General features: G+C 33.2%; 2 protein-coding genes across 4 annotated transcripts in view; one reads left to right on the plus strand and one right to left on the minus strand.

Moving 5' to 3' along the window:
- Positions 1 to 14,025, minus strand: part of Dad1 (dolichyl-diphosphooligosaccharide--protein glycosyltransferase subunit) — a 183,369-nt gene that overhangs the window by 100,964 nt on the left and 68,380 nt on the right. The window lies entirely within an intron of this gene.
- On the plus strand, positions 13 to 13,608 carry LOC143907819 (venom allergen 5). 3 transcript variants are annotated; one of them, XM_077424828.1, is made up of 7 exons: positions 13 to 8,164; positions 8,255 to 8,376; positions 8,599 to 8,680; positions 9,821 to 9,981; positions 11,195 to 11,295; positions 12,113 to 12,207; positions 12,509 to 12,649. In XM_077424828.1, exons 1-7 carry the CDS (start codon positions 8,053 to 8,055, stop codon positions 12,553 to 12,555), a joined length of 720 nt encoding a protein of 239 aa, XP_077280954.1. In that variant the 5' UTR covers positions 13 to 8,052; the 3' UTR covers positions 12,556 to 12,649. The 3 variants fall into 3 exon arrangements, with proteins under 3 accessions (XP_077280954.1, XP_077280955.1, XP_077280956.1); XM_077424829.1 differs by having other exon boundaries at positions 13 to 3,833; XM_077424830.1 differs by lacking the exons at positions 11,195 to 11,295; positions 12,113 to 12,207 and having other exon boundaries at positions 12,509 to 13,608.

Here is a 14,025-nt window from a genome sequence, read left to right on the forward strand (position 1 = left end):
ATCTCGTGGCAAGTTTAGTCAATTATTATATAAACAGTAAATAGACTTGTTAAGAATAAGGTCCTTAATAAAGAAATCTTATCGAGTTTTGAAATTGTCGCTCTGAGAACTGATTCAAGGGATTCAGGTTTTTTTGTTGTGTTTTTTTCTCTTTTCTTGGTTCTTCTCATCTCGAGGCGCACTTCCTCCCTTTTAACGGATAACTCTCGGCGATGTTCGCTAGGATGGAAAAGAAAAAGGATGACGTTGACCTGCCACCTCCGGCACGTTTGATTCTCAATTCTTTCCCGCCCCTTACACCGATCCGATCCGATCTGATCCGATATTACGTTCCTATCTTTGAGGGATGCACTGCACCTGTAGCGCACAACTTTATAATTTGCTCTGCTTTGAATCGCAGATCGACCGATTCTCGCATTTGAGCGGCTGTCTAGGGAAACCCGACGGATATGAGAGTCGCATGTTTGCATCCAGCACATATTGGATTCAGTCGTTCAACATGCTGCGAATACTTGGCCATAAGCAGGAATATTTATTGGCGGGACCGGAATGAATATAACGATGTTGCATTCGTCTTGCTCTCCCCTTTTCTTTGACTCATTATGCGTGTGCGTACGTGTGCAATGTAATAAATCAAAGAAAGGGCAGAAGTTTCAAAATAATTGTGTATTTTAAAAAGAAATTGCGGAGTTTTTAATGTAGACTTTTTTATAAAGTTTGCAGACTTTTCTGATTGAGATAATTCAATTATTAATTTAATGTTAATAATATTAAAAATTAAATTAAATTATCAATCACACATCAATATCTTTTTAATTAATAAACCTCAAATCAAAGTTTTATTAGTTAAAACGTATGAGACATCTTATATAAAATATATTACACGCAAGGACACGCGCGCGCGTACAAAATTTTCCTACTAATTACGGATAAAGAGGAAATGCCTTTACAGGAATAATACAGGGCAACGTACAGGGCAACTGAGACACCTTATATATCTTACAGGAGGAAACTACGGTCTTTGGTGCCTGGCTGTCTGGTTCCATACGACAAATCACAACCTGATTAATTGACTGAACCGGTCGGCTCGCTGGTTAAACGTTGTTCATTAGGCGAAAAACGTGATTCCAGGTGACCTCCGAGCAAGTTATCACAGAACGAGAGAGACTTTTTTTATGAGACTCTAAATATGCTAAGTAGCTGTAAAACTTAGGAAACGCTCAGCAAGGAGAAAAAAAAGTTTTATCCGTGCATTAAAGAGACACCAGGCGTTCATTCACTACATCTTCTTTTTGATTCCGAAGATAGATAAACAACGACGCCAGCGGCGAATAATTATTCAAATTTTGCGAATCATATAGAACTGGCTCGCATATCGTATAAACCTCAAACGAGTCTTCATCGAAATTTAGGCTAAATATGAAAGCACGTTTCTGCGAAACATTTTCTTATCTTTATCTTATTAGATGTGACTGAAAAAGTCATCGCAATTACACACACACACACACACACACACACACACACACACACACACACACACACACACACACGTGCGCGCACGGGGAAAGAGAGTCATGAAATGTTCCAATCCATATACTTTTATAATCAATTCTTTATAAATTCCAAAAAATAAGAGTCATCCAATGTTTCACGTCATATGCTTTAATACGTCTTTCTAACGTCTAAAAAATAAACGTCTGTTAACGTGCAGTTAATTTTGAAATCAGTTATTTGATTGATATTTCTGCATTGCGGGTGTCGCGCATGTACATACATACAGAAAAGATTTTCTTATTATATGATGCGATACCTTTGCGGTATGTCGCATGTGTCGTCTTTTATTAAAAAGAGAATAAGAAAACAGAAAGTACGCTAATTCGCGACAGACGGCCACGTGCACATGTGAGAGTGTGAAATTCTATCAGAAGCGGCTAATTCATGATTGCGAAAATAAAATAACATCGTCCGAGTCTTTTTGCGATTTTACTCGGCGAACGTCTTGAGTTCAGATAGATATACAAAATGACCGAATATGGCTATTCCTAGAAATTGCGCGGAAAAATAAGAGCTAAACTTGAAGCTCACAACAGCTGTTATTCGTGCGAGCCTAAACCTGTTCAAATGTCGCAAAAGAAAAGAGTGACTGGAAATAAATTGCCGAAATGAAAATATTGGAGCTATAATGTCGCAGAGAGAGAGAGAGAGAGAGAGAGAGAGAGAGAGAGAGAGAGAGAGAGAGAGCACAGTGTACAAAAAAGATATAATACAGATTTGATAGCAATAATCATATGTATTTAATTATTTTTGTCAATTATTTAGGATATTTAGGCAGTCAAAAAATACATATATTTTCAATATTTAGTCAAGCCGCCTTTGACGGTTATTTGAAAGTTTTGATTCATCTTAGCATACTATTAATGTTTGTATGTCTTATTCTCTAGCATCTGTGAATGATGATTCCAGACATAAATAATTTTATCAAACAGCTGTTTTTGTGGTAACCACTTTTTTTGCTTCTTCTTATTTTTTTTACCCATTCCCTGCACACATTTTCAAATACATTATAAACAAATGACTATCTTCTATAGAACAATAGTTTCTTGATGACACAATTCGATGAATTATAACAATAATAATCAATAGACGGTATCGTAATATAAATACAATATAGCTAGGAACTGTAAATGCCTCTTTTAGATGAAAAGATTAATAATAGAATCTCATTACTCGGCACGTGCTCTCTAGATCATAAATTTGACTAATTTTAAATTATTTGTAATGCCCTTCCTCTCCCTCTCTCTCTCCCTCTCTCCCTCTACAATAAATTTTTCAGTTTTGATCAGGTTGCTTTAAACATATCTCTCTTTAATTTAGACAAGTTAGCTGGTTAGACGATCAATAGACGACTACAGAGGTTAAGTTTGAGAGAAATTTCCAACAATTTTTTTGGAACTTTGCTGGGATTTCGAACCATTTCGAACCATATTGACAAATGTACCTCGCCAAAATATTGCCAGGATATTATCGGAATAAGTTATACGTTACACGCTTTTGTTTCAAGTTTGTATTAATTTTAATGAAAATTCAAATTTTCCATTTATTTGGAAAGCCCAATCGAGAACAGCCAACGACAGTATTTGGCGCAAAAAAAAAACGCGCTCTGCTTTATGGATTTTAAATGAAACGATTGCAATATATTAAATCTATCGACCGTAGTGGGCAGTTTTTCGAATCACCGAGTCCGCATTCAACCTTCAACCTTGAGCGTATATGTACTAAATCAAAGTTACCCTATTCCCGGGTATTGAGCAGCACTCCCCACTGCAACGACTGGTTCATTAACAATTACATGGACATACTATGGCACAGGTGGCACGATATATAAAGTCACGAGGAATCGGCGTGGCTGGCTATTAGTTTGGATCGTTCCACCGACCGGTTTGCGGACGGTTCCGACTTCCTATACGTCGATATCTCCGGACGGTCGTAAATTGGCCGATTTAATCGACCGATTGGTCCAACACGTGCCGAAGTGAACGACTCGGAGTCGTGCTTGTTTCACTTGAATCCTTGCGCCAGCTTGCTCCACTTCTTGATTGTCGTCGAGATTTAAAGGAGACCAAATCTTGATTGCCAAGATCACTACGAGTTTGCGTCCTAATCAAGTTTTTCTGTGTTCGCCTCCAGAATTTGTTTCGTATTTTGAAGCTGGTGGAATCCTTTGTCTGTCACTATGACGCTCGCCGAGAGAAAAACCGGCCTTTTCCTATTGATTGTCACATGTCTGCTGGTGAATCATTGCCAAACGTCGTGCATCGGAAAGACTATGCTGAGTGAGTATATGATGTCTGAACAACTTTTTGATGTTGATAAATTGGACTTGATACAAAGTGTTTCACGCGTCAATTGGCGAATAGCACATTAGTAAAAGAGCGCTTCACGCTTAATTTTCAACAAATATACCGTAATTTCAGTCAATTTCTCTTTTATGAAAATGTCGAGAAAAGGAGAAAGAGAGAGGGAGGGTGGGGAAGAGATTATTATTTATCACAATTTTTCAAATTTCATTGTTTGGTAACCAAGCTTCGAAAGTTCCATTAATTAATTAAGTGTTATTGTAAAGTTAATAATACAATATCTCGGACTTGGTATATATTTATTATTGAAAGAAGAAAATGGTTGCACAATTAAGGCGACCAAGCAGAGAAATTGTAGTCTAAGCAGAATTAGTCGATCAAGAGCTATTTATTTAGTATAACACAAGTTCTTTCCCGCACGAAATTCATTTAACTACGAGTTCCACGATAGAATGGAGTTAGCAGCTGTCGGCCAAATTGCATCGTTACGCTCGGTACCAAGCCCATCTCATTTCCGGCACAAAAAGAAACTGATGTTCCCAGTCATAGCGAGTCGGCCATCAACCAAATACGGATGTCATTCGAGTCGATGTCGTTTGTTTCGCCTTTTCAATGAATGCTAAACGAGCGAATGATAAGTACACGGCGCGTCGTGTCGCGTCGTCTCCAATGACGATTAATTGGCGTGCACCGAAAAAGGAACTCGATTGTCGCCAACAGTGTTGTTTCGTGTCCTTTAATAATCTCTTTTCTGCTCATTATCTAACTGTCAAGAACAGAATACTAATGTCTTAAAAGTAAATATATAAATCAGAATTCATCATTAGAACGAATATAACCGCGAAAGAGGTGCTCCGCGATAAAAATTTATGACAATCTCTCAATATAGATATATGCTACAATAGTTGTATTTTTTATGCCACTTTAATATTTTTACATTTTTTACATATCGCTTTTTATATTAATCTTTAACAAATTTTTAATGAGAGAAAGAGAGAGAGAGAGAGAGAGAGAGAGAGATGAGACAACGGAGAGAAACATAAAAAGAAATTCATGAAATGTTGTTTATCATACGTTTTTTTTTGTTTAATTAATATAATTATTATATATCTTTAATGCAATTTTTTACATTTATAGCATCTTTTTTTTAATTAACGCAATTCATATTTTTAAACGTCTTTTCGTCAATCCATCTGTAATAACGTTCAGAAATAATTAATTTTGATTCGCGCTTATCGGAATAAATTAAAACAGTAATATTAAGCTAAAAAGAAACCAAGTCGAAATATATATTATAGAATTATAGATGAATTTGTGATTATTCGTCAGTAGCGCTAGCCCGGTGATTTTTTAAACAGATACGCGCGTGATCAACGGACAGAAAACCTGATCCATTTGATCAAGATATAGAAATCAATTTGAAGAATAAATTAGTATAGGCATTTTTTCGTGTGCAGAAATTATTTGACATTTGTATTCGGAAGAATATTTTTATTTAAAAAATAGAACTCGACGACTGCCGTAAATTCAAATCGCCGATCATTATCAAAAGTGCCTCGAGTACGACACTTATATATATATATATATATATATATATATATATATATATATTTACGAGAAATCTCCATGTTTTAATGATGATAACCTGGTTTGGGAATAGTTCAGGATCTATCGTGCGTTACATAACTGTAAAGTGTGAAGGTTCTCAATTTAATAATTTACCGACAAAATTAACGCATGAAAGCTGAGAAATAATGCTACACTTGTATATTATTTCATTGTTTCTCGAAAAGATGTATTAATTGGCAAATTAATATAGGTAAAATCTTATATTCCTCTTATATTTCTTAGTCAGAGAGAATTTCTTAAAAGTATGCTCGAGTGTAATGTGAATCTCTTAACTCTTGGATGCACTGCGATATACCTACAACGAGCGAACACAATGAGGAGTAGTAAAACCGACAGCGTCCATTTACCTCATTAAGCTGTCTTTGGATCCAGAAAGAATCATGAAGACCGCTCAGGGATACTCTACAGCTGAGGAATGACGTTTTTCCTAAAATTAAAGCGAAAAAAAAACAATGTAAAACCAACTGTGAAAAGCAAACGTATAGGACATTAATCAAACTGTCCGCAACAGACAAGATAAACTATTGCTATGCCGTTCTCTTACAAAAGTCACTAATTGTAAGTTACCAAGAATCACACGATTTTCAATAGATGCTATATTCATTTTAATGCTATATTCATCTGTGGCACTTGTAATTAGCGCCCACACTGCACCGTGGGTGATGCGCTTGGTCCTAAAACGGACCATATCTCGAAAACTAAAAGTCTGCCCATCTTCAGCCTGGAATCATTTTAAAGGGGAAGAATCCTACTTTTTTGAGATTTTTTAAAAGAAAATCGAAGGTGCCCAAATTTGAGAAAAAACGATTTTTTATCTTTACCTTCAAAACTCTTAAGTAAATTTTGACTTGAGAAAAAAATTGATTTTATAGCATTAAAGGGCATAAAAAGACCTTTCAAAATCAGACCTTGTTTTTTAAAATAAGATTAGTTTACTGACATTTATCGGCGTTTGAAGTTCGACGCGACGCCGCGACGGCCCAAATGATAAAAATCCAAGCCCCTGTAAGTAGACAATCCGTTGGACAGGGGTAAACAAATTTGAGCAATGAGTTTAGTTCTGATAGGACTAAAATTTGTGCAAATTTCAGCATAATCACTTTGAAAATTTAGGGTGGATTACTTCATAAATAATGCCCCACATATGTACATAAAAAATATTACAAACATATGTATACTTATGTGTTTTGCCCATATGTCAAATCAAACAAATACGTCTAACGTTCAACGTTTTATCATAAAAATAGAAATTACGAAATGCATAATTTGTGAACGATCGCATGCAAATTCGATGGATACCCGAAGATGCATCTCTTTCAGAAAAAAACTTTTAGAGCCTCACAACTTCTTCCTAATTATAGATCGTTAGGAATTACTAGTCCAAGTCGCGACGTTGAAAACAACGTAGTAAAGTGAATAAAAGGAACGCCATCAGTTCGCCGTCCCAATAAGAAGTTAAACTTACGAAACGGGAGTTCTCTCGATGCACCAATAGAAAGACAAGGGGAACATCGCTAAACCAACTTCCATAGAAAGTTTTTTGGATAGTTGCACAATCTGCAGCTTGCTGCATGTGAAGAACAGAACAGTGAGAAAAGATTACGGCATCTCAAGGAAAAATCCAAGAAGAGCAAATAGTTCTGGTGTACGACGAAAAACTGTTTAAGATAAAAGTGAAATCAAATCTTGTGGTCTATCTTCTTTATTCAATCTTTGTAATTAGAAATAGTGCGCAGTGCGCGGCTATCTAATCTAAAAAATTCTGCTATTAAGTATTAAATATAAATACGTGTAATCGCGTGAGGTATAAATGCATCGCCAATTCATATATTTCTTAATGTTAAATTAAATTATTTATTATCATATAATTGTGAAAAAGTTAATTATTTAATAGATAACCATAAAATAATTATTGCATATGTGACATTTGTGTTTTTACCATTACAAAATAATGCGGAGCATTTCTTTATTATTATTAATTAAACTAATTAATTTTTTAGATTTTTAGTTTGGTCTAGTTTAATAATAATTGACAATATTTTATACAGTAGGTACAGTAAACATTTAAAAAAAAAAAACATTTTAAAACATTTTAAAAGTAGGCTTGTAGTTTTTTATCAATCTGAAGTTCATATTTCCTTTTGTGAAAATAGGAAATAATGAAGGAGTTTAAAAACTGCGTATATAAATCAACAAAAGTAATAGAGTTAAATAAAAAATAAGGTAAATTTAAATTTAATAAATTTAATTAAAAAGAAATTAAATATATAGATGAAATGGATTGCTTTTAATATCCTCGGATATTTTATTAATTAATTAAAATACATGTTATTATTGCAATCTATTAATTATTGGACATTGTTATGATTATTATTATTTTTTACAGCAGCGTTCTTTAGGATAATATATTAGAAATGATTACTAACATCAAGAGGTTAACGTTATCTACTAAAAATGACAAGACCTTTCCCTTCCTTTTTCTCTCCCTCCCCCGTGTACTTTTGCAAATATAAATTTCCTGGTATCTTACTCCTCTTAATGTTGTGCTGCTAAAGGAAACAAATATATGTATATAATTAAATATATTATTCGTATAATACATCCCGTATATTTTTTTTATATACGATCGATATATATACGTTGTTGGAAGAGTGACCATGTTATACGCTTCTTCAATGGTGAGCGATAGTGGCGATACAGAGAGAAATATATTTGTTCGAAAAGTACCAGCTGGAGAACACATATACCTATCGTCTTACACTTTACAGGGTCCGGTGGTATATCGTGTGAGGAAAAACAGATTATCTTGAACGAACACAATCGATTGAGGCAACTAGTGGCATTGGGACAGATACATGGTCAACCAGGTGCGGCGAATATGATGGAGATGGTAAGTTGATGTGTTTCGCCTCATTTCTTAAAAAGTCGATATTTTCAAAGGCAAAAGATATGTTCTCTGTAACGATTCACGGGGATGGAGTACTATTAATCGAAAGATAACATGCATAACTAAAAATGTAATGTAAAGAAAACGTGCATCAGTTACTTCTAATGTGACATGTGTAAACTGTAATAGAATATTTATTTATTTATTTATTTATTGTTGTTGTAGATATGGGATGATGAACTTGCCGCGATAGCACAAAGATGGGCGGATCATTGCGCCGAGTCACACGACAGTCTGAGAAATGTCCGTAAGTAAAACTTTATTATAGTAACTATATAGCTTGATACCCTGTGCTTCGCTACGGTATGCGAAGGATTCTATAATTCACCCCCGAATCTAGATTTGCCTCTTTAGGGCAAAATCATGAATTATGTTTTTAAGCATTTGTATATGGGTATAATCCTTTGTAAGTAAAATCCTTTGTAACCAAAGTCGATATCTCATCGGGCTTAAGAGATATTGAGGAATCCGTGAAAACACATTTTAACCCTTTTCATCCCGTTAAGGGTCGAATTTCTAAAAATCCCTTCTTACACGTAGTATTAGGTGCTTACGTCATGGAAGATACTCCCCGAATTTCATGTTTCTAGCTTTAGGGGTTTGGGCTGGGCGTTGATGAGTCTCAGTCAGTCAGTCAGTCAGTCAGGACATTTGTTTATATATATTGCTTTTTCATATTTGCATAATAATTATGCTCTTAATTATGCGCCTCTAGGATAACATAATATTATTTTTAGAATGCCAAAGAAAAATAGCGCTGTAGAACGTTCCTCTTTTGTCTTCTTTGCATCCTTATCATCGTTGCGATAATTAAATTTTCATAGTGACATTTGCCGACAAAGTGGTAAAGCCACAATTAGAAATAATAAGAATATTACAATTCATTTTTTATGTTATATACTAAGCAAACGTAATTTTATTATTTAATTAATAAAACAAAGCTTCCTCTACACGGAGAAAATTTTATATTAAATTTTACTATGCTGCCGCGCACCAACTGCGGACCATCAAGACGCCCAAGTTTAAATGCTATAGTCTTATAGTAAAATTACTATGTCCATAGCATTTAATGCTACGATCATGGCATTCAATGCTATAATAATGCTATGATCGTAGCACTAAATGCTATGGACATAGTAATTTTACTTAAAACTGTAGCATTTAAACTTGGGCGTCTTGATGGTCCGCAGTTGGTGCGACAGCATAGTAAAATATAATATAAAATTTTCTCCGTGTATGAGGAAGCAACATTTGGCAAGACGTGTGTTTGGAAACTCTATACTAAATATGTTTCGTCATTATTCCTCAATTAACGCACTTTCCTTTTGTATTCGCATTTCGCATATGTTTTATCACTTTGATTGATCAAAACGATCGTGATTTGTAGGTAGATTTGCAGTAGGACAGAACATTGCTCGCTCATGGACGACCAGGCCTCCAGGACCTTACGACGGTGAGTCGAATTGGAGACGACAAATTTCTGGCTGGTTCAACGAGGTACAATACTATCATTCCGGTTATAGCAAAATCACCGGACACTACACACAGGTCTGTAATAATAACTATGTTTGTAAGTTCCGAAAGGTACAAGAGTTATATAACTGTTAGCTCAGAGCTTTCCGTTGCGTATACATTTAACCTAATGATCCGAGTCGTTTTTAAACAATATGTAAAGAAAATCTATACGGAAAGAAAGAAAAACTTTGTTAATTTATTAAATACATCACAAAATCGCATTTCTTACTGCATATGCGATACGAAAGCAACACGAGACTATGTTGTCATACGTAATTCATTATTCGATTTGTTCGCGTCGGGATTCAAATTTGTAGGAAAAGTAGAAAAATCTACTTTCGACAAACGTATTTTTGCATTAAGACGCAGTCGCTGTTTTCATAATGAAATGAGAATCAATTTCTTTTATTACAGTTTGCATATTCAGAACAAAATTGCTTTCAGCATCAAATAAAAATGTTTTGGTTTCAAACTTTTCTGCAGCCCATATAATGATAAAGTATGTTAAACATTTTTTTGCATCAATGGAAAAAAATATTGTACGAGCGAACAACTCTTTCTCTCTTTTTTCTTCGTTAAATGCTAAAATATAATTTTAGAGATTTGTTCGGTTTCATTTGTAGGTCAGTTTCGAAATAGGTCCGAAAAAATCGCGATTTATAGACTCGATCGGCAACCTCTGAATTAATTCTTATTTTACAAACTTGTCGTTTTATGAGTTTTCATGAAATCACGATCTCTACGAAAGGACTGTTTAAGCGGGACGAGTTTGTCGTCGCGCAAAAAAAGCTGCTTTTCTTTGCTCTTTATTAATATATTTATCATACTATTGAAAAGGCGCATATAATATAGAAGATGCTCAAATCGAACTTTAATTAATATACTTGAAGAAAAATCATATTTACATTTAATCACATATATTTGCATTCTAGATTCTGTCTACGTAAAAATTGTCGATTAAAAAATCCTTTTTGATTCCTTATATCTTTAAATCTCTATTAGGACTTTAATATTTTTGTTAAGGAAAAATTCGAAATTAAGAGAAAAGTGGAGGAAAATATTACCAATATGTATGATGGAAGAAAAATGGCGTTTTCGGTATTTTTGATACTTGAAAGATCTTATATATAAAGTCTGTAAAGTATTCAAAGATAATCGTTTCCACTCACTTGCTTCATGCTTACACGCAAGCAATTTGTGGATCTTGAAATATTATTGCAGAAAATATTTTGGATTAATTCCACAGTTGGTATGGGGCGACACTTTTTTGTTAGGATGCGGATATTCTTTCTACTATGATCCGGCTCGCGGTTATACCAAAAATTACGTATGCAATTATGGCCCGAGGTAAGAATTCTATACCTTAAAATACCGTTACTTCATTTTTTCTATATTTTGCGTTTCTTTTTGGTATTAAAGTGTGGAAATGCAAGTAATTGCGTCAAGTAGTATTACAGAACTAGATTTTAATTCGAGGAGATACGATACTTTTTCAAGGGCTCTTTTACAATTTCAGGACAATTTCTTTTATTAATACGAATAACGTTTCGATGTATTGTAATTCCATTTTTCTTAAATAAACGTACGTGTCATTGATTTTAACACATTCATTAAAAATAAGTTGCAATAAAGAAACCGCGTGCGCGCGCGCGTCAAATGTACGTATAATCCGTCAAAAGTATAATAAAAAAAATAGTTTTGACAGAAAAACGGTATTAAAAATGGTATTTAGAGTTTTTATTTCGATAGCATTATAGAAATTGTAAGTATCATACAATTAATATTTCCAAGTTTTGATTTTGTGCAAGCGTTTCAGATATATGTACATATATGTTTCCACTGATAAACATTCTCGAGTTAACATTTAAGATTTAATTCATAATTCCCATAAACTTCCATTTTTAAATTGAAAGTAATATAATAATCTTTAATTATTTTTATTAATTATATATTTAAACTGAATTTTTTAATTAGACTGTCATTCAGCTCTCTCTCTCTCTCTCTCTCTCTTTCTCCAACGTTGTTAGATAATGAATTATATATTGTAGTTAATAAATTTTAATGTTTTGAAAGATAATTCTTAAACATATCGAAGAATCTAAATACACGGAAGAAATCATGTGATACAAAAATCATCATTTAACATGGCTTTACGTCATTTCAGTGGAAATGTACTCGGCTTTCAACCTTACAAATTAGGCCAACCTGCATGTGGCAATTATGGCATGTCCTACAGCAATAGATACGCTGGATTATGTTGTTAGTATCATAACATGCCTTATAATATAATCGATTCAACATTTTATATATCTTTCTTTAAAGATATATAAAAATTGTAATTTTAATGATAACATTATCATTTTAAAGTTTTTCATTCCGGAGAATATCTCTCATGTTCTATTATACCTTTCCTATTGTATAATTAGATACAATTTTATCTTTAATTTTCTATAAGTCAGAATCTTTAATTTTTCGATAAAAAAACATGAAAAATAAATATTTCGCGTACACTCTTTAGTGACAGAGCATGCTCATGTTAATGAATGTTATGTGATTACAGCTCGTGGAAGTTACTATTATTTGGGAGCTCTATGTGTATATGGATAATATGAAGAATATGGATATATACCTAGTTATGAAGAACGCAAGTTTTGAGATGTGTTTAACTTCTTCAGTTCCATCGTTAATGAATCGTTTTTGGAAGCGTAGGACTGTGATATAATAAATACTGACGAATAAGTCTTTTAATGCTAGTAGGATTCGGATAATCGGTTACGTTACGTAGATTGTAACTAATAGATTTCATTAATTAGGAAATAAACTGATCCGCTATGCATGATATCAATGTGTATGTTGACGCGATAAGTTCTTTGCGAAATAGAGTGTGATATTGGATTACATATATATATATATATATATATATATATGTACAAAAAATTGTTTGAAATTCTCCCGATATCGGGTTTTTTCTCTTTTTGCTCTAAAGACATTAATGAAATTATGTTATTTGTTCGTAGATATATGCTCTGGACCCATATTTTATAAAGTTTTTAAAGCAAGAACACTTTTCATTAAAATAAATGTATCGAGAAGATATCCCTCTGCTAAGGCGAAGAATTATACACAAAATATTATTCGTGCCTAATATTATTTGACTACCAAGATCCAGTTCTCATAATGAATGATGCGTTTTTCTCTAATTGAAAATATCTCTCGTTTGAGATAAAAAATTAGAAAAATCTCTTGTTTATTCTAGTTCAACTCGTCTAGTCCTCTATTCATAATTTACAGAAATTATTCGTCAAGTTAGTAAAAGAACAATGTACTGTCAAATTTGGAACTGGTATTTACTACTTGTTAATGCATAAATATAAATCTTTCAGCGGTGTAGACGTATCACATATATGTAATTATTACATGGCATAGGCATCATTATATCAATAATCACGAATGATTGTTTTTGTTATGATATTTATAAAAAAACTACAGAATTAAATGAAAGAAATTGATGTAAAATTATTTTTAATTGATATACTTATTGTATTTCCTAAACAAAAAAAATTTACGGAATTCTTATTGCGACTTATCTGATTCTCTAAAAGCTAGTTCGTATTTAATGCAAATGTCTAGCTAAAGATGCTTACACAGAACAGACAAAAACCGATTTGAAAAACTAAGATGTCTTCAGATTATTTATCTTTATCGAAATGTAATTAGAAATGATTTTAAATTGCGGAAAAATCCGTGGGTCTCGTACGCACACATTTCATCTATCATTTCTACTTAATTAAATTTTGTTTGTTTAATTTCTTTCTGGTTCAGAATTAAATACAGTGTCCCCAAACGACGGACGTGAACTTCAGTCGCGTGCGTTATGATATAGAACGTAAATATGATGAAACAACTTATTGTCAAGATTAAAAAGCAATCAATGTTATGAGATAAATCATTTTTTATTTATTAAGATAAATAACGGAAAAATTACCGGTTAAACTTCTAATTCTTGTGTTGAATGGTCGCATTAACCGTGTAAAAACATTCACTTTTAATTTATTTAAAAAATGTAATGTCTAAATT

Source organism: Temnothorax americanus, unplaced genomic scaffold (assembly GCF_048541705.1).
Source record: "Temnothorax americanus isolate GAGA-0224 unplaced genomic scaffold, ASM4854170v1 Scaffold9, whole genome shotgun sequence".
Lineage (NCBI taxonomy): Eukaryota > Metazoa > Arthropoda > Insecta > Hymenoptera > Formicidae > Temnothorax > Temnothorax americanus.

Excerpts from the sequence above, each read along its gene's own strand:
- LOC143907819 (XM_077424828.1), top strand. The coding sequence starts at position 8,053 with ATGTATATAATTAAATATATTATTCGTATAATACATCCCGTATATTTT. Across the intron at positions 8,165-8,254 it reads TGTTATACGCTTCTTCAATG|GGTCCGGTGGTATATCGTGT; the intron begins GTGAGCGATAGT and ends TACACTTTACAG. Across the intron at positions 8,377-8,598 it reads CGGCGAATATGATGGAGATG|ATATGGGATGATGAACTTGC; the intron begins GTAAGTTGATGT and ends TTGTTGTTGTAG.